Genomic DNA, 22,623 nt, shown 5'->3' on the forward strand with positions numbered 1-22,623 from the left:
GACTACTGATGCTACGAGCCTCTGTCTATCCTCTACGATTACGTAGACTACGAATTAGAGCGCGCCACTCGTTGAGGTAACGGTGCGCAATTATTTCGAAATACAGGGTGCCACATGGGCATTGCGGTATGGCAATATATTTTACCCCTCCCCGCCTCACAGTTTACTAGTCCGGCGCGCTTGCGGTGCGACGCCGCGCGGCGTGCGTCGTGTGGCACGGTATAGTAATTTGTATGTAGGATAAAGTTGCGGCACCGTTCCGGCGCCACCGTGTGGCCACGCTCTAAACCCGTCATAATGGAATGGACTATCTTCGTTCTCAAATTGTTATATTTAGTCCAGTCATAAGTTCTGTTACAAATGAAAATGATTTTTTTAATGAAGTAATGTCATATTATAAAAATTTTACCTACATATTTATTAAAGTCTCGCCAAAAATATAAGAATATTCTATTCGAAATGGCAACTCTTTTTAATTGTAAAGATTGATTTAGGGCATATCATGAATATCGACGATAAGCACCCAGCTTCGGGCCTTGTTTTATAATACGCGACAGAATCCTAGCGGACATCTTCATTTCTCGCTATAATATTTTTGCGAACAGGCGATAAGGGGATCTACTGTGATCCTATTTTATTTAGCACCCCATTACATATTGCAATTTGATAAGATACAAGAAGTTTTTAAAATAATATTTAAAACCTGTTCCAAATTCAAAATAGTTAAAAAAAATGCATATTTATTGGTAACAGAACTTACGGCCTTACTTATAATAAGTTTAATAATAATTTCATTCACCTTAGTTGTAGATTTGATTAATAATTTAATATTTTGGTTATTATATTTGTCTCTTAATGTTTATTAGAAAACTTTTACGATTGCTATAAAAGTAAAAAACTTTACCTGAGTAAGCCCTGAGTCAATTTTTTGGGCATTTATAAACCAGTCGATGTTTGGGGCTGGTTTTGACCCACGCGTTGTACAAACGAACGATCTTTCGTGGCCAGCGCGAGTCGCTCCACTTCCGGTCACCCTTACATATTGAGGTTTTACTATTGTAAAAAATATCATTAAACACATTAATTAATTGTTCTACTAAACAATTGATATTATTCAATACATATTTTATGACTAGATTGAAATATACCCGAGACTAGAATTTGACTAGTTAATCTATACAAATCTCTGTCTGTTTTGTTTCTTGTCACAGGGCATCCCAAGTTATGGTACATGAAGGGAAAGTACCTTAAATATCGTAGATAGGGTATTTTACTGAAATAAGACTTTAGGTTAATGTTAAGTTTAAAAATGTAGTAATTCTGCATTCAAAGGTTTTCTAAAAATTACCCGCCTCTGGGAATCGAACCGACTTAAACGTAAAAAACAGACACCCCTACTTTTATGACGTCATTCTAAAGAATGCAAAAGACTAATGACTCTTTTTAAGAAATAGTATGTTAAAAGAAAGAAACTTTAGACTAATGTACTTACAATAAACTTTAAGCGAAACATCTTTGACGAAGTGCTGTAATAAGGGCGGGTCAACTCTGCACCGTAATTTTGCCCCACCCATTTCACGCGACAAGCTTCTTATGTTCACTTGACAATTGGACGAGTCTCTAGCAATGCTTAGCCGTTCATTGCCATGGTACCAAGTGATATCAGGCAAGGGCTTACCTTGAAAGATAAGAACATAGCTTTAATATTAACTGGGTTAAATAATATTGGCTGCCATTTATGATAAAAATTAATAATGCTAAAAGGGCAATGAACTTTATCAAAGAATCGTTTATTTATTTAAATCTTTAAGTGAAATCTATATTATCGTTTCATTTAAACAGTTTTTCAAATCTGTAGTAAGAAAAGCTTAGTATTTTAGATATGATTCCTAGGTAACACTGAAAATGTTTAGAAAATGAAAAACGTCTTAATATAGAAAGTTGCCAATACATGTACTGTTTTCCGAAATAATTTTTTAAGTAGTCGCTGTAGAACGTCGGTATGTACGCGAATCTTTGAGAATGCTACAATAACGCTTAAACTCGTTAAACCAATTGTAAATAGTGGCACGAGATGGGGCTAAGAAATACTAATCGTAGCCTATTATAGCTTTGTTATTGAATAAGCCTACAAGGAAAATCTTAATAAATGATTTATCGGAAATTGTCTCGCGTTAGATTCATTTTCACACGTAACAAGAATTTTATATTTGCTGGCAGTTATTCACAAAAACATATGACAATTGAATCAAATATTCTACATTAGGATTCCAAATAGTTCAAAAATTGAAATTTAAAAAAGTAGTGATTAGCAATGTTTTTAACTGCCAATCATAAATATTTTCAGGGTTACCTACGTATAAATAAAATATGTTACACCTTACCACCAGGAGCTTGGCAGGTCAGCTTTAGCTCCTGTCCCTCTCGATAAGGTCCAGCTAAGTTGCCAGTGATCTCTCGACCCTCGCTGTCATATATTCTGGGTGGGTCAGGGGGTACTGCAAAAAATAACTATTTTATAAATTAAATGTCCATTATATATATGCAGAGTTAGTGCAGTGGTGACTTTATTTGAGTAAAATATAGTATTTTTAATGAGACAATATTTTTTTTAAATGAAACAGCAATTATTTTTTATTAATTAGTTACTAAAAAAATTCTGGCAACTTACCAATGACGGTTAAATTGACTTTATAATTTTTTGTAGGAGCATCAATATAGTCTATCCTACATCTATATAAAGCTTCGTCATACTGAGTAACCTTCTCAATAACAAGATGGGCTGCGTTAGTATCTGACTCGTTTAGGATAAAGTGAGCTCTTGTTTCGAACTCGCCTGCCAGAGCCCAGTGTGTTGGTGGTCCATTTCTAAAGTCTACACTGAAACAATTATTTTTTTAAATTGTTGCTTACAAGTAGGAGCGGAGAGTTTATTGCCAGTCCTTCTCTTTCAATTGCCCATGATTTGAGAACTGGCAGTAAATGTAAAATTTAGCATTTAGCATTTAATATCTATATCTTAGTTCATAAGTGTACATTGTGTTTTCTATATGAATAAATGATTTTGAATTTGAGTTAATCATGATGTCTCTATCAGTTTTTTTTTGGCCTGCGATCCATACAAACAGTTTAGTTGTTGATTTTAGAATTATGTTGTGATGTTATATATGTAAGTCTGTATAAGGGTTTTCATATTTTTTATTATAATATATTTGTTACATTACCGACCCATAATCGACCAATAAAATTAAATTAATAAATATGTTTATATTATGAAGTTAAGATTTAGTCAGTTGGTTTTAATCTTGCTCTGGTTAATCATTGAGATATATTTTGGGGTCCACGGGGTTGAGGTTGATATCTTGGCTTTTGCCAGTGCGTATTTCTCCAACATATACAACGTGATTTGAACGTACACACATTTATTTTACTATTTAAAGGATATTAGTGCCATTATTTGTACGTAAATCTAACGTAAAGTAATAATAATTAAGAAACACATTTTTCCATACAAACAAATTGAGGTAAAATGAGTCAATAAATTTAACACTTGCTCACGTATTGAAGTGCTAGTATGGTAGGAATAAATGAATATGTACGATCGGGACGTAAATATTATAGCCAAGATTACTTGTGTCGAAATCATAACAATTGAGATTAATAGGATGCGATTCACCTTTTTAGATGTTCAGAAGTATCGTATGAATATTTCAATAATTTTCAACTATGTGAAGTGATAAATGTATCTTTGTGCCAAATAAATTCAATAGATTCACGTTTGATTAAATTGGGTAAGCTTGGGATATTAAATTTGATGTAAAAACCATACGTAGCATCATATTACTGTGTGAAAAAGTAAAAACTTTCAAAGGTTGTCTATGAAAAAAACTTTTCATTTCCCAGTTAACGTTTTGTGTTGTATAAGAAAATTCTATTTGTTGATAGCAAATATCATTTTAAATTTATTTGTTATCGTTGACCTCTTGTGTGTCATCATTTTAATGTGCTTACCAATGAAACACATCGTAAATATCGTCGAGGTTTTGTACACATTTTATATAAGGCGGCCGTTTCACGCAGTTTCACGAACTAAAGCGTGAAACTTTTTTTTTTTATAGAACAGGGGGCAAACGGGCCGCAGGCTCACCTGATGTTACGTGATACCGTCGCCCATGGACACTCTCGATGCTAGAGGGCTCGTAAGTGCGTTGCCAACCTTTAAATATTTGTACGAACTTTTCTTGAAGGACCCTAAGTCGAATTGGTTCGGAAATACTTCAGTGGGCAGCTGGTTCCACAAGGTGGTGGTGCGTGGCAAACACTGCCTTGAAAAACGCGCAGTTGTGAAACGGCAGACGTCGAGGTGATACGGGTGGAATTTCGCATTCTGCCTCGACTTCCGATGATTAAAACTCAGCTGCAGGTATTAGTCCGAATTATTTATGTAATAACGTTAAATAAACGTTGTATCAAATACAATATATAGAAATTAGACTCTTCTATGTGGACGATAAAATGCAAAGAACCCTTTGTATGCGATACGACGTATTGTTAGAATGTGGCTACAATTTTTTTCCGAATCATAGAGCACAAGTGATGCCAAATTGTGCGCACTTCCTCCATTGACTCATTTTAAAACAACTCTTTACATCTGTGTGCAGTTTATGTACATGTAGTAAACAAAATTACGACAAAGCTAGATTTAATAAATTTATATAGAGAACATGGATATTTTATTTTTAAGGCATTTTGTGGATATACTAAAAATACATTAATTATATTTTCAGTCACAAGTTTTAAATGGCTATGCTAGCCAATTGGTTATAGATTTCCAGTAATTACTCAATTTGAACCACACAGTTCCGCCATTAACAGTTTCTTGCAAAGGAAAAGGTTTTATGGCAAGATTTATAACAAAGGAAAACTAATTAGTAAATACAATAAAAAATAAAATAATACAAATCAGGTTTTGATGAAAAGCAATGGAAAAAACATTTATTAAACACTTTAACTGAACCACTCAGATGATATTCACTGTGGATTTCGGAAGGAAGCAATTCAGTACCGCCCCTGTACTTGGAACCGCTCCAGGGAGCCAAGAAAAATATTTGATCTAAACTACTCGCCGAATCAATAAAGTTTATTTACGAAATAGGTAGATTGTTTGTTTTTGTCATAAGATATTTTATATATTAATAACATTTAAATGAATGATATGAATATGAATATGAAATATATAAAAACAAGTGGTCTAAGATAATCTTGTTTCATTGGAACTTCATAGACATATGTTTATTTCATAGCATAGGCTGAAATGAGTAAAGAGTGCATATACTTAACATACCCACACACATACCATATCTTCTTAAGGTTACGATACGTGAATAGAAACGTTAAAAATTCCCTGTAAATTCTTAGTCAACATAATTATTGATTTAATGATACTAGAAATTAAATTGGGTAAGTTTTCACTCAAGTTTCGCGTAAGCATAGGCTGATTTAATACTAGGAAAGATTGATAAATTTCAGACTAGTTCTTAGTGCATTTAACATGTTCTATTACGTTTGGTATAATGTTAATATTTATATCAGTAAACTGAAAATAAATGAAAACTCCGATATTTTAAATTTACTCATAAATTTACATTACGGAAATGTTTTCATCTTATTTATTTGTATTAGTTTACTCACTTAAAGGAAACGAGAAATTAAAATTAATTGCACCTTAATTATTCTACTTTCAGACAGTTTAAAGTTGAAATATTCTGCAAAAGGAAGATTCAAGTTATTTAGATTATTGTAACTCGATTCCAACAGCGTTTTAAACTTTAATTCTAGTTTAATTTCTGTTTATACTTTGTAGTTTTAGTTCTAATTAAAACCTTTGTAAACAATTTTAGAATCGTTCGAATAAAAATTAAAACCTTTTTTGCTTATGTTACTAATTCTTTCCCATGTATTGCAGGTTAAAAATAATAATATACGCTTTCTTCTAAATAAACTTTTTACTAGTTTGTATATCTATTTTCTTTCTACATTTATTCATGTTTAACTAGAAAAATATGAAGGTGTGATCACTTGACAATTGTTCTTTAAAATATTGTTTTTAACTATAATGCTATTTGTAAAACATTAAGTGTTTCTAGTTTCACATTCCTCATAAGAGTAAATAATTTAGTCCACAAACATAAATACAAATAAAAATTAAATTTACAACACATTCACGTAGATGGTCAATTTAATCTTCAATATCTCGACATCGGCATCGGGCAGAAGCCTCCGACTTGTGAGTCAAAAAGGCACTTTTTAATGAAACTGCTACATGCGTGAAAGATAATCATCAGGGCATCTGATTTGATCACAACAAACGTGTCGGGAACGAACTTGAGTTGTATTCTTCTGAAAGTAAAGGCTTTTGGTCTCTTGCCAAAGAGATCGAAACAAACTTCTGTTGCCCATCAATGCTACCATTAACAAGAATTTAGGGGAGGGTCTATGCTTCTACGTTTCTCGGCACGATAAGCTTGCTTCGCATGGTAGCACAGGCACAGACTTACCCTACCATATCCTCCTTAGTTCTACCTGCCCCTTGCATCGGCACTACGCAGTATGATATGGATTTATTCAAGCAGCGATGCGCAGGCATCTCATGCATTAGGAATTCATCGCACTTAATATCAGATGGGGTTGTGGCGAAACATCTGTCCAGTTATGTATACAAAAACGAAATGAACTCTTCCACAATAAATTGATAAATTGCTAAAATTAAATATTATTATTACCTCGCAATTCATCAGATTTCTCTCGCATGATTCCTGTGATGTAAGAAATCAAATCGTCAAAAGTACGTAGAATTGTATTCGTTATGCGATGTTTACAAACTAATTTCACTTGAAAATCTTACATTTTAACAATAGAGAACAACAATAAATGCACATATTTTTAGCGAATTCTTTTCATGTGTGTTAGTCTCAACGATAGAATAGCTAGTTTTAGAGTACTATAGGAAAAAATCAAACATTTCGATATCATAGAATCACTAAAGACAAAAAAATGTTCACATATTTCAGCGATTATTAAACTTTAACTACGTAATTATAAAGTCATCAATTAATATCAAGTCATATAATATATAAATTAATGTATATGCATGATTCAGAAGTTTTTATCCATTCAAAGATAAGTAAAGATATAAATCTTGCGACATTGGAGTTTAATATACTTCTTGGACTTAAATAAAACTGTTAAAATGAAACGCTCGTCATTCCGTCGTCTCGTCGAGTTATTTCAAAGTTTTAAATTCATTTATGCATTCTAAATCTCTTTTGTATAGGTTGATAATAAACGAAATATTTTTTAAGAATACCTCGCTTATCTGGTTTAATTTGGATTTAATTAATATACTTTATATCAAACAATTTTAAGGTAAACAATGAAGTAAATGGGATTAATAACGTTATTAACCTTGAAATAGAAAATACTTTTACTTCCCATTAAACATTGCTTTGGCCTTTGAAAGTTCTTAATATTTATAAAACACATTTACTGTGGATTCGTTAAAACGTATTAAAGATTCTTACTTAATCATTCAATTGGTTCGTGTATGGTAATCCTAAAAGTCCTTTGTTACGCCCGCTACTTGGGTCTCAGCCAAGCTATATGCAATATATATTTGGCAAACAATGGAATTTTCATTTAATATTGACATGTAAATTATCGAACAATCTCTAGACAGACTTTATAGTGTAATCAGTTTAAAGTTACCGTTTTCAAGTTGTCAACTATTTCGATATCAGACATTCAAAAAGTGTACAATTCTTAGCGGCATATTTTCTTTGAAGAATCATTATTTGACCTATTCTATCAGTTGTAAAAAAGCGGTAGATTTTACAAATTAAATCATGAAATGTCGCTTATGCATTCAAATAATTCCCTGAAGTGTAACTTACGTATATATCTAATGCATTAATTAAACTATATAGAGATTACCACGATTATTTAATTCATTCTTTCACCGCTTTTTATTTTGATGGGTAGGTGATCTGAAATTTACATACTTTTCTTTTAAAAGCCCAATAGGAAAAAAAATGATCTCAAAGCTGATACAGATATCTGACCAAGGGTTGTACCACTGTTCTTTTTATTCGAGTTTTACTCGATAAAAAAAATTAAAAAAAAATCAGTTACAACCTCTTCAGGTCTTGGCCTCAGATTTCTGAATCTGTTTCATGATCATTTTTAAATCTAATAGGCAAGCAAGTGATCAGCCTCCAGTGCCTGACACATGTCGTCGACTATTTGGGCCTAAGACGTGTCGGTTTCCTCACGATGTTTTCCTTCACTGTTCGAGCAAATGTTAAATGCGCACATAGAAAGGAAGTCCATTGGTGCACAGCCGGGGATCGAACCTGCGACCTCAGGTATGAGAGTCGCACGTTGAAGCCAACACTGCTCTATTTTACTCGAACAATGTTTAAAATCAATAGCTTGTCAGTAACATAAGAGACAATCTCCAATAAAATAATGCATAACCTGTATGAATATTGCTTCGAATCAATCTTCAAACTATACCACTAGCAATATTAAAACCATTGGAAATAATATCTAAGCTTTTGATATTAAGTAATACGATTTTACAATGATTCCATCGTAAAAGTCAAAAGTAATTTAAAACTACTCTATGAGGTCAGGAGTTCAATTTGCGGACAAAGGTAAAGGAATAATACCTCAAGGCGGGGAGTGGGGGTCGTAAAGTTACCTGTTTTAATGTCGCATCTAGGCTATAAACTGGGCTCTGGGAGTGCTGAGCTAGACAATTTTAGAGCACTTAAAAATTAATGTCCAGCCTCTAACTGGTTTATATTTGATTTTTCAATTCAAATAACATTGAATTTGAATTTTCTAGTCAGTAGAATTACTAATTATTATTGTCACCGCTTGTGAGAGGTCGAGGAACCGTAGTCGAATAAATTAAGATTTCATTAATAAATTAAGTTGCCAATTCAAATGAGAAGTATCAAGTTCCCGATTTAGTCTTAACTTAGTTCTAAGGTTTGACTTATCTTTTTAAAGATTTTAGAAAAAAAACTGTAGTGATATATATATTTTTGAGATTTTTACATATGTTATACTCGTAAGTATATTGTTGAATAGGCTGAAGCATTCCCATAAAACTGAGGATTTACATAGGCAATTTGTAAAACTGCGATCAGTTCCTTATAACTAGGGCTTGAATTGGTCATATGCAGGATATGTTCATATATTTCTAATCAAGGTAATGATTGCAAATATATTATATATAGAATTAAGAGTCAATTTCTCTCAAGTTTTGTTTCACTCACCAATGAAGAACTATATTACTTGTATAACGTACACTGCACATGTGTATGAAAATGGAGTAATTGAAATATAAATTACGGTCTTGAAGTCGTAAAAGTGACTGGTAGTACGAGACTTAATTTTCTGTCATAGTGCAAGCGAACATTTTCTTTTATTACCGTAATTTTCTTTCAGTTATGACATATTTTTCATCGAGAATTAGTTTCATATTATGTTAAATTTAATAAAAATGTAAGGATAATGATAAAATAGTAATGTTCACGTTTAGGTTTATGGTATAGTTATGATTATTCATTCACATATCGAAGTGTAGAATTAAAATCAAATAAATTAATTAAGCTATCTATAACAGATTGCAAAAAAGCCCGAAGCTTCCCCTTCCAGTATATTAATTAGTATAATAGGATTAACATTCCCCTATATAAATTATAATTTATAAAATAAGAAATATAAGTCGATCGATCGATGGAATTTATTGAAGTCAAACTTCTTAATCGCACGAGAGTAAACATTTTACGAAACTTCATGAAGACGTACAAGCTTTTTTGTCGAAAAAAACGGAATTGAGCGATTGAGACCGTTTGAGAGAGAGTGAGAAAGGTGTATCGAGAAAAATACACACTGTTGGTTGATGTATTCGTAGTAACATATTATTAGAACTTTAAATGACGATTCTGTCAGACAGAAATAATAATCACAAAAAGGTATTACAGGTTATTATTATTAAGGTACATTTGGTCGACAACAATTAAGCATTTGCGACCTTTGAGTTGTTGGGGAAGTAAATTAGATAAATCTATCTGTCTGTGTTGCATTTGATACCGCAACACTACGAATTTACAGCTCCTACATTTAAAATATTTTTTTCTATCTGTGTGTTTGTGCGTAAATAACATAATTTATTCAATTTGATTCCTATGCTGAACAATTACACAGACTGTTGTTTATGCCGTGCTCGGTAATTAAGGTTCTGTATTCGTTACAAGCAACGCTATCTGTATTGGCGTACCTTCGTAACGTTTTTTGGACTCTTGCCATGTCCTAACTATTTGTTATCGACTTGTCCTGTTGCAGTTTTATTCTTCTTAAGTACAACAACGATCACTGTTTTTATTGGTCCTCATATAGGGTGAAAGAAGGAGTAAGTTTTTTTAAAGAAATCATCTATGACGTAGCTCACACACTGTTTGACTAGAACTAGCTGACCCGCCAAATTTCTTAGCCTTTACCTAAATAGTTAAGTATCTGCTGCATTATTTTTTATAACACTTACTGTAGATTTTTTTTTTGTTTTGGTACATGGTCTTCACAAATTATCAAATAAGTTTACCCAAAACGGTAAAAACCATTTTAAATAAAATAAAATAGTAAAAATGGGGTTTCTTGCCTAATCTTCTCCATATTCACCTTTTGGAAGGGGCCAGTCATTTCAGTTGTTCATCATAGGCATTTTTTAAAAATCTTGTAATTTTGACTTTCAAAAGTGCCCTTTAAAATGCCTTATTGAAATAAATGACTTGACTTTTGACTTGCCTTTGAAGTTATGTAACTGAACTGATAAAACACCGACTTGTGGCATGGCCCACGAGTATTATGATTTTCATGCAAACAAAGGGCGCTTCATATAAGTTTATTGCATAATGCTACTATAAAATCAGGTTGACGTTAAACTTTATGAAACCTGAGATAGCCGACAATTAAAATAAATATTGGCTTGTATTGAGATTATATAATAACTTTTTATTGTATAACCTCAATACGTGTTGATTGTACTAGAAAAGTATACAATGTTTTCAAATTTATTATTTTCATTTTAATTTCCTATATGTTGTCTTCACTGCCACACCAAAACTTGTATAATTTTGTTTTAAACTTATAAAAAACCCTAGATGCAATTCCACATTAATATGGGCCAGAATTAATGTAGTTTCCATTCATAATAATTTTCTCAAAACACATTTACGTTTCACCTATTTCTTATTAAGCTATTATGTGTGATATAGTGTAAAATATTTAATTATGAAATGATATTCTGTCCCTGCTTTGCATATCTGTATATATTTTTAATGACTCAGAAGTAAAGAAAGAATTTTACACTAGATTTGGAATTCATTCATTATAAACAATAAGAATATAAAACTTTACTTTTTCTTAAACTAATATCGAAATAAAAGTATATAATTTTATTATATGTTCCATTTCGATAATTTTAGGCACATTAACTAATAGGTACGACGACTGCTTATAAATACACAGACTTCGTGTGTTAATCTACTAAGTGCACTGAGATACCGCTCTTTGTATCTCCCCTAGATGTAGGAACACATTTGCTAAACTACAAACAGAAGCTATCATCTCCTGTATTTAGTTCAATATCGTTTAGATTATTTCGTACAAGACACTTTAAATTCATGATTTCAATGAAATAAGGTGTATATTTACATGTTACATTGTTTTACATACATTTGTTTTAATCAATCAATATAGAATATTTAGTGAAAAAATGTAAAAGATACACAAATCCTTTTTTTTAAATTAGGTAATAACTTTCTATTACTATCTTAGATTTTAATAGATCGCAATTTATATTTTTTCAATGATATATTGAGTTCAAGAGCTTCTAAAGCTTGATGTATATATAAACTAAATAAGAAAATATCCGTAACCTTAACATAAACCCTTCATAACTGTAATCCATATCCGTTATATAATTGGAAGCTAGCCACGTCGCTAGAGAGTCGACAGGTACAGTTAATTACCTCTGTATTTACGAGACATAGGAATGGCTTCACACGCCCTGTACAAAGCCAGGCGGATTTATGTACGTTATGCAGAACCTGCCTCACTTACAAGATAACGATAAAGAAGGCTTCAATGAGAGGGTTAAATATTAATTGAAATACGAATATTTTGCGACTTTACTGTGAATAACTTAACTCAACTAAGGTTTACACTTTCGACATATGTCTAATTCAATTTCCAGTGAATTGGTCGACATCACAGGAGAACGAAGAGCTGGCAGCTACCTCGCACAAATAATTAGTCTAGGTATTCTAAGGGGGAACGCTGCCAGTATCTTCGGAACCTTGCCTAAAGGGACTCCTTTTAATAATATTTTTTAATTATTTAATTTTAAGGTTAGTTATTAGGTATATTTTTTGTATTATGTAATTTGTTTTGAATAAAGAAGAAGTATTATATGTAAGTGTACATTACCTACATAAATTTCCAGTGTAACATTGGACTTAAGAAATTTAAAACCTAAATAATTAACGCTTATTTAAATAAAATATTGAAAGAGACGATTATCACTCTAGTATTCGTAGAAAAGCAATCTAATTATGCTATATTAAATCAAATAAATGGCAAAATTTTAACCATAGTTATTTATCCATCAGTAACACATAGCCGTTATTAATTACCTTCGTTTTGTGACGTTTTGCAGCTCAATTCCTCAATATGTACAACCGGGCAGAAAATACGTTTCAATGAAATCCCATAAGAGCGATTAGACAGTCCAGAGTTTGATACGGGTTGACGCTTGTTACGTGCGCTACCGATAGTACTTGTATTTTAGGACATACAATGATATGAAAGTTCTTTGACCGTTGTCAGAATCAAATGATGAAATGTGACAATTAATATTAAAATCAACAATTGCTTTCCTTTTTCAAAATTTTACAAGAAAATATCGCGTTCAGTACTCATAAGATAGTTACAATATTATTGTTTCTGTTGTTGTTTTTTCTTTACCGCAACCTTTGACACTTTTATGTATACGATTACATATTATGATAGTACACGACGATAATTAATAAAGATATGAAACTGTCAACGCGAATATACATAGTTCACAACGTGTCAACGCCTCCTGTGATAATTTATTGTGACCCCGTGTACAGTGCTATGCGCAAGTGTTACCAAATTAGTTGTCTAACTACGTGTCTATATAGTACACTATTAACTAATTGATGACGTAGACCATTGCTAGTACAATATTTGGAGCTTTTGACATATCAAATTATGTATCAAGGTTAATTACTAGTAATTTAATATTTCCGTAGTCTAACAGACCAGGCCTAATACAATAGACGACCGGTATTGTTCTTATCAATGAAATGCTTTCGAAGTCAGAAAATAAGAATAGATACATAATTTAATTTCAAGCAGAATTTGGGTTGTCCCCTTTTGAATAGTAAAATAGCTAGTAGCAATAGTGGTAACCATATGACACTTACGTATATATGGGCATCCTGTCGTTATTTTTGAACCACATGGTCATGGCAACATCCCTAACAGATGCAGCCAGGTTACACGGCAGGCGAGTCACACTGCCTGGCACTGACCATATTTGAATCACATCTGTAAAGATAATTAGTTATGTTCTTACTTCTTGCATTGTTTTAGTAAGGTAGCGTAAATAAATTCTTAATAACTAATGTTTACTTAATAAAACACTTAGGGCCGGTTTCACAATGTATGGATAAAGTACCAAATAGCTATGCAACACATAGATTATTCGAAAGATAAAAGTTCCGAATAAGATACTTCGCGTTTCGTGACGAATACCGCTATCTGACAGTCGTGAAACTCGATATTACTGTTTATCCTATATATATAATAAGTAATAAATAGTTCATTTGGAACTTATCCGAACATTGTGAAACAGACCCTTAAACTATTAGGACTACTTGCGGCCTTACCGATTTCATGCGATCACCTTCGGGCAACTATTAAGTAAAGAAAAATAATGTAATGTGCATGCAAACATTAATATCTTTATAGTAAAGAAAAATGCGTCTGTTTAAGTGTAAATCGTTATGCTAGAAATCTTAAAATATTAAGGCACGCATAGTTATTGAAGCAAATTTTGAGATATTTTGGCATTAATTAAAAGTTTTAAAAAGTACTTGTGCATTTTACTGCCGAAAATTCTAGTTCAAAAAATGTTTCTCACATTTTCAAAATGTTACTCGGTATATTTTTAGTACAAAGGGAAGATTTAAAATCCAAAACGCTGCGGAGAGGCGTAAGAACATCGCGAGTGAGCTCGGAAGTGTCCATTGTCCGCGGGCAGTGTCGCATTAGTGCTTCCTTTACATAGCTTTTACTATAAGATGTTGTAATAAATAAATATTTCTATTTCATTTACATGAGGTCGTAGGTGCGATCCCCGGCTGTGCACAAATAGAATTTCTTTCTATGTGCGTATTTAACATTAGGTCGATTGCGATATCGCGAGGAAACAGACATGTCATAGACCCAAAAAGTCGAGGACGTGTGTCAGGCATTGGAGGCTGATCACCTACTTGCCTATTAGATTTAAAAATGATAATGAAACAGATTCAGAAATCTGAGGCCAAGACCTGAAGAGGTTGTAGCGCCACTGATTTATTTTATTTTTTATTTATTCATATCACCTTATTAAAAACATTGACACCAGTTTACCGTTACGTGTTTCAGACTATTACTACTAATGTTAATGATTGTTGCATGTCGTAAGCATAAGTCGTGTATTAATTGATTAAATAATATTATATCGTATTCATTAACGTATTGGGTGAAGAACTGATGCCTGAGAGACCAAAGACTAGTCGCGAAGCTTTAGACGAGCACCTGATGACCTGGTTTGTTTAGGAAGGCGTTTAATGCACGGGTCGTATTGGTAATTTGTGAAAATACCACTGAGAGCCGGTTGAGGTTCATTACTGTCTGTTGCCATTTTTCAGGCTGAAACGAACGAGTGCACAAACCTAGGAAAAATACTATATTGCACTAGTTACACTGTTATAGCACTAGCTTCTTATTTGGTTCATACTATCTATATCTTTTGAATCATATATACCTGAAGTGCGTACCTTAAGGTATACTAACTCGTGCTAGTAAGATGACGAATGTAAATGCTGCCACACAAGAAAATCTTGAATTTAACGAGGCCTCGCCAGGCTTTTGTCGTTTCCACCCACCTAACAGAATACACGCGTTGATCTTTGATCCTGACGATGTCTTAAGGATTAAGCTTTTCTATTGAGACGATTAACCTCTATATCATTTTAAAGCACAGTGTCGGTACATTTATATTCATAGTCTAAGGATATTATTGTGTAATACTTTACTTGTAAATATTTCTTAGGAACATAATCCTAAAAATATTAAGAACAAATGCTACTGACCAAGTATCGTAATGTGTCCATTGTATAGTATGATTAACTATATTCTCGTTGACAATGTACATCAAGTAAATGACTAAGTGGCATATTGTTAGAGGCGAACCTATCTTGGCTCATTTATAAGCAGTAATACAAATTGAAGTAAATATTTAGTCAATTGTCGTAAAAGGGATGGCCGACCGTTATTGAAATTGATATAATTCATATTGAATTTATATTATTCAATACTTGTAAAAGTAATAGTTAGTTTTGTGCGTTAGGTATTAGAATCATTGTTTACTCTTCCCCCAAATAGATCGGCAACGCATCCGACAGTCCAACGCAACTAAATGGGTGTGCGGTAAATCTCATTACTTAAACAATAACTCGGGAAAAGGATGAATTAATAAATACAAATACAAATGATATATACCGTGTAAAATATTTTTTCTACATTCAAAAGAATATTATGAAATGGCGTTTCAAATTACTAAGTAAGCAAACAAATCCTAGTTGCGATATTTTAACTAAAGTACTAATCGGCTATTTTTTTTTCAATTGTAATAGTAGGGGAGCCCAAGAGGGGATTTCGGGATTTACTCAAGCGCGGCAGATTAATATACAGGGGGATACCTTGTACCCGGTTAAGTACCTCCACCAAATATGAGGCTCATATATAAGGCCGCCCGTGAAGGATACAGGATCAGATTAGTAAAAAAAAATTGATCATCAGACATTCTCGAGCGCGTCAGATTAAGGTAGTGTGAGTTAATCACATCCTAAAAAGTGTATATTCCACTAATCTGACAATTTGAGAGTGACGTAAAGAGAGGGGAGGGCAGCAAAGTTGTAAAAAAAAAACGTCATCTTGACATTCTCGAGCGTAGCTAATTTTTTTTTTATTTTGAATGAAATAATTCAAGAATATTGAAAAATATATAATCTGACGATTTCCGCAAGCCGAAATAACAAAATTTCGTCGATAAAGTTCGTGTGATAAACGCGTGCAGCTGCGTGATGCCTACATTTCCTTCTCCGCGTTTCCCTCAAAATTAGATTTCATGTGAATTTGAACCGATTCGGACCGATAGATTTTGAGAAATTTTGAAAAATCAAAAAAAATAACAATTTGTTTTTTTGGAAGTGTTTTTTTGCAATAACTTTTAAACGGCTTTATCCATCAACTTCAAAAAACTAATCCACTTTTAAGCTTGAAAAACGACGTCGATCGCCACCAAACTGGTCAAAATCGGTTAATTCGTTCGAGAGATATCGTGAACGAAAGAAAACCGAAAAAAGTGTTTCTATCACATAACTTCGACATTTCATATAGGATTATCGTTTTTGATGAAATTAAATAATTAGAGCTTAAAAAATTCGTCGATCACCGTCAACCGCGGGAAAATTGCTTGATCCATTCAAAAGTTATTGGGGTTTGAAAATTTCAAAAATAGTGTTCTATAAAACTTCTATCAGACTTTCGAGCTGGGAGAACTCAAACGCATAGAAATATTATTTCTTTGAACTCAGCGAGCTCATAAGTACAATTTTAAGCGCCCAGGAATGGAATTGCAGGGATGGCCTTTAGGGTGAACCGTTTTTCTAATATTTTTTTGTCAGATCAGGCAAATCCCTCTAGATAATCGTCAGATTATGAGACAGTACGTTTAGAATATAAATCTGAACCATATATATCTTAATCTGACGCGCTCGAGTATTTCAAAATGGCGAATTTTTTTTGCACATTATAATAATAGCTGCGAGTTTGCGTCTGATCGAAATCGTCAGATTATTGAATGAGAGCTTTTTTTTGGTGCACTTAACACCCCCTTAGAAAACCTGACGCGCTCGATTAAAATTTTTTTTTTTTCATTTTTAACCCTTACGTACAACCACCCCCATAATAATGATAATCGTTTTTTCCGTGTAGACTACTTTTAACTAACCGTTTTAATCGAATCGATAAAACATAGTACGGATACGATACCTATGAGACTGGTAAACAAACTTTACCATGACAAAAACTTCGTGATTTCAACTTCAATCATTCTTTCCTTTTTAATCTCCTTGTACATTCTGAAGCAGGCTCAATCAGTGCTTTCAAAGTATAACCGTGTTTAGAAATTTCAACTAAAGATTGATTTAGAGGTTTGTTAACTTGCAAGACCAGCTCTTACATTTTAAAAACGCAGCAATAAACATTGTCGTTCAGATGTCTCACCGGATTACAAAAATGAAATTCTGTAACCGCTGGAACTTCCATGAGATCAGCGAAACGGCAACGTGTCGTGATGACTTCAATATTGACTCATCACAGCCTAATCTGCCTACCTGCCAGAGTGACGCGCATATCAGTACTGATTTGCCCGTCTATATTACCAATGCTGGTAGATGGAAATGGGGGGCGTGTTTTGAAGAAAAATTGCTCCTCATTCAAGTGAAACCGCGGGGTCTGTCATACTTATCCATGGGTCTGACACTTTATGTTGGTTAGCATCATAATTCGATCTAAAATATTTCCAATTTCCAATGATTGTAAAGATTCAAAAATATAAGTGTACTAAAAAGTATGATAGGCTTTAAATAGACGCTTAAGGCACGACGCTCGACTTACGTAAGAGTAGAAGAGGGCTACGTTCAAAATTATAATGGTATAAGTGTCTCAACAAACGTTATAACGTGAAAATATAGGTTACGTACATTTACACCTACAATAGATTAATTTAACTACACCATAACTATTTTAGTACATGCTAACAGCGTATCTTGCTAAATTGATATACTTAGCGAAGAAAGCGTCAGTCGGCGTATTTGGCTTCAGCTTGGGTGCCTTATATATTGTTATATACATAAATTAAGATTTAATGACATGGTTTGAATGTATATTACAAAATACTTTTACACACACAGTGAGTAAAACAAGGGCAATTATGGGAACAATTAAATCATTTAAGGAATGTCGTTTATTGATGACGCCATTCTACAATTGCGCATAATGTTTCATATTTTACAACAAATATTTTCATGTTTAGCGCATGTGTCTAAATATTTGGTGATTTATTTTAGGAACAAAAAAATGTATTGAAATCTTGCCTTCCGATTTAATTAATCTTTATAGACAATTAGCAAGTAAATTTTTCTTCAAAAAGTCTAACCTTGACATATATACAAGTTTCCTCAGGATGTAAAAGATGAAATAAAAAAATTCTATTGGTATAACCGAGATTCGAACATAAGATTATAGTAAAAGTCCCACGTTTATTCACAAGGCTAATAATACTGTAATGGACAAAATGCTTTAAAAAAATATATACCTTTAGTAAACTTTGCAAGCACATTTTAATCGAAGCATTTTAAAATAAACGAGTAAAGCTTATCTCTGAAAAATCCGTCCTAATCAGACAAAATTGCTTTCAGAACTTTCAAAAAGCTTGAACCCAATATACTGCGGATTAGTTACTCTGGTTTGTATGTAAATCGTGTATTCGCCACTAACAATAAAGAGTGGACGTTTCGAAAACTGATCCTCGTTTAATAATTATATTTGTGTGAACAAATGAGGATTGTAGTAGTATAAATGGAATAATAGAGGTATTTTTACGTACGTAAAGACCTGTTTTCGAAAAATTTGGTATCTTAAGTTGGTATCGTATTGGTATTTTTAATAAGTTACAATGTTCGTTCAATATTCGTAAAAAAAACAAAAAATGAACTGTGTGATGCCATCTAGGAAATTATTCAGTTCGATTACTCGATCTGAATAATCATTTAAAAACGAGGTAGTTTATTTTAAATGCTCTGTTTTGAAACATCTTAATATATATATTTCTTGTGTGCGTGTGTATGTGACTGAACTCCTCCTAAACGACTGGACCGATTTAGACGAAATTTTTTGTGTGTGTTCAAGGGGATCTGGGAATGGTTTAGATTCACAATTTTGTCCGCTGGACAATGTTTTTTTAATTAATTTTCAATTTATTAGTTGTTGTTGATTTTGGAATGTTTTACATTTGACAGTCGACAGACGGCGCTACCATCGCAGTGTCAAATTTTAAATAATATTCGAATTTTAATATTAGTCTGTCCCGAAATTTAAAAAAAGTTTTGTTATCATTGTGTTATATCGTGTGTGACCATGTGTGCTGGATCGTTAGATATTGTCATAACATTTGAATAATAATTTTCATCAAAATGGCTTATTAAAAATTGAAATTTTGAAATTAAAGACGTGTAGACAGGACAGGGGGGTAATGGGGGAGAAGGGGGGTAATGGGGGAGAACGGACTCAACATCTTTCCGGCCCCAACTGTCAACCTCACCTGCACGCGCGGACAACATATCATCCGCGGCGGTATTCCTATACCGTGGTCCCCCTGCTAGATAACGGACGAGGCAATGGCGACCGAGCCGTGGCGGTATAACCACATTCCTGACCAGAGGTCAGAAGAGGCTACAGTGGCCTTGGGGTTCAAATAACCCCTAAAAGAACTGGCGCAGAAGGCAACGGGAAACCACTGCAGCTAATCTCCCAAGACAATCGCTATGGAAGTACGCACAATAGAATCACGATTGCCATGCGAACCGCCTAGCCAGCGGCGCCGCGCCGCGTCCGGGGCGAGCGGTGGGAAATGGACTACCGGCCATGTTGGAGTTAGAGACCAGGCTCCACGTGGAGATAATGCTACTGGAAACTCCGTAAAGTTGCGAAAAATCCAGAGAATAGGCACGTGGAATGTTCGCGGGTTGCTAAAAACCGGTAAACTTAATATCGTGGAAAGGGAAGTCACTAGATGTGGTTTATCCATTTGCGGTCTAACAGAAACGCACTGGAGAAAAAATGGGCACTTCTTTACCGACGCCCATGCTGTTTACTTTTCCAGTAGCGATGACAGTAGCCGAAACGGAGTAGCGATTCTTATTCCTAAGCATGAGAATAAAAGTGTGATAGGGTATGAGGCAGTTAGCGACCGCATTATATCTATGAAGCTCAAAGCCTCACCTGTAAACTTAAATCTAATACAGGCATATGCCCCTACTAGTGAAGCTCCACCCCTCGTACTGGAGAGTTTTTACCAAGATTTACAAACAACAATTGCCAAAATCCCCAATAGAGAATTACTTATAATAATGGGTGATTTTAACTCAAAAATTGGCGCAAACTCTGCCCAGTACAGCAAATGTGTAGGAAACTTCGGACTTGGGGTACGTAACGAAAGAGGTGAAAGATTCATGCAGTTCGCAGATGAGAACAACATGGTAGTGGTAAACAGTCTATTCCAACACCATCCCCGTAGACTGTTCACCTGGACATCACCTGGAGGTGGAGCCAAAAACCAGATTGACTACATACTAATAAGATCACGTTGGCGCACCTCCATTCTTAATGCCCACACGCTCCCTGGGGCTGATTGCGGTTCCGATCACCAACTCGTCATCGCAAAGATGAGGTTGAAGCTCAAGGCCACTCGATCCTCCAAGATGACAAGACGGATTGAAATAGCAGATAACGAGAAATTCACTACATCCATTGAACGGAATTGGCAAGATTGGAACGTTGTGAGTCGCAATGAAGCAACACCAGACACGCTATGGAATAAGGCTAAACAACTCATCCAAAATGCAGTCACTGAGTCTAATCCGAGATCAGAAACACGCAAACGTCAACACTGGATGACCGACAGTACCCTTGCCCTTATAGAAGAGAGACGCCTAAAGAAAGCCGCAGGAGCAGACATAAGAGAGTTGAATCAACTGTCTGCTAACATACAAGCCTGCTGCAGGCGAGACCACAATTCCCACCTTCGTAGCATTTGTGACGAACTTGAAAAACATGCTATGAAGCACGAGTCTAGAGACCTTTACCATAAAATTCGTCTTATTACTAAAACTCTACCTGCTAAAACCTGGGCTATCGAAAACGACAAAAATGAAGTGGTAACAGAACTCGAACAAATCTCTGAAACGTGGAGGACCTATTGTCAATCATTGTTCCTGGATCCGCAGTCGCGACTGTCTATAAGCACAGAACCAGAGCCAGATAATTTGGAACCAGACATCCTTCTGTCCGAAGTAAGAGCTGCCATAAAACACCTGAAAAGCAAAAAAGCAACTGGTAGAGATGCAATTCCTATAGAGACAATTAAAGCCTTAGGAGAACGTGGCGACCAGATGTTTCATCTCATCTGCAATAAGGTGTGGCAGACAGGAGTTTGGCCTACGGAATGGACACACACCATATTTACACCCCTGCATAAGAAGGGCTCAACGAGGAAATGTAACAATTACCGCCTCATTGCTCTAATACCACACGCTAGCAAAATATTGCTGCATATCCTCAACGAGCGCTTGAAACCCTATCTCTCTGGGGAGATCGCTCCGGAACAAGCAGGTTTTGTCAGGGGAAAAGGCACTCGGGAACAAATCCTCATTTTACGCCAGATTATAGAGAAGTCAAGAGAATTTAACAAGCCCATATTCATTTGCTTTGTTGATTTCTCAAAAGCATTCGACTCAGTGAAATGGCCGGTGTTGTGGAAGACCCTGCTAGATATGGGCACACCGAAACATCTTGTGCACCTTTTAAGACGGCTCTATGAAGAAGGTACAGCTTCAGTTCGCACAGATGATGTTCTATCAGGTGATTTCCATCCCAGTGCCGGAGTACGCCAGGGGTGTATAATATCACCGCTCTTATTCAATGTGTACACAGAGCTAATAATGCGGATCACTTTGGAGGACTGGACAGACGGTGTAACAATTGGTGGATACAGGATTGCGAACTTGCGTTACGCGGATGATACGACTTTGTTTGCATCCAGTTCGCAATACTTGGAAGAGCTTTTGTTAAAGATGGAGCGAGTGAGTCGTGAATTTGGCCTCAGGATAAATCGTAGCAAAACCAAGGTGATGATTGTTGACCGTGCCGGAAATAATTCGCCTCAAGTGGCTCAAATCGCGAAATGCAACGTGGTCCAATCGTACATTTATCTTGGGGCTCAGATTTCGAGCAATGGCGGCTGCATCGACGAGATCAAACGTCGGATGGGCATCACGAGAACGGCGATGGACAAGATGCAGAAAATATGGGGAAACAGAGATATAACAAAAGCCACGAAGACCAGGCTCGTGAAGGCAC

General features: G+C 34.5%; 1 protein-coding gene across 2 annotated transcripts in view; it reads right to left on the reverse strand.

Annotated features, from left to right (window-relative positions):
- LOC110998963 overlaps positions 1 to 22,623 on the reverse strand; it is a 66,333-nt gene that overhangs the window by 11,798 nt on the left and 31,912 nt on the right. For both annotated transcript variants that reach the window (XM_022267786.2, XM_022267785.2), the window contains exons 3-7: positions 13,578 to 13,701; positions 2,672 to 2,880; positions 2,385 to 2,498; positions 1,493 to 1,678; positions 905 to 1,053 (exon numbers count right to left, since the gene is read on the reverse strand). In XM_022267786.2, the coding sequence (XP_022123478.2) occupies positions 905 to 1,053; positions 1,493 to 1,678; positions 2,385 to 2,498; positions 2,672 to 2,880; positions 13,578 to 13,701 (782 nt within the window). The remainder of the gene's footprint in view (positions 1 to 904; positions 1,054 to 1,492; positions 1,679 to 2,384; positions 2,499 to 2,671; positions 2,881 to 13,577; positions 13,702 to 22,623) is intronic.

The sequence above is a fragment of the Pieris rapae genome, chromosome 1, assembly GCF_905147795.1.
Source record: "Pieris rapae chromosome 1, ilPieRapa1.1, whole genome shotgun sequence".
Taxonomy (NCBI): domain Eukaryota; kingdom Metazoa; phylum Arthropoda; class Insecta; order Lepidoptera; family Pieridae; genus Pieris; species Pieris rapae.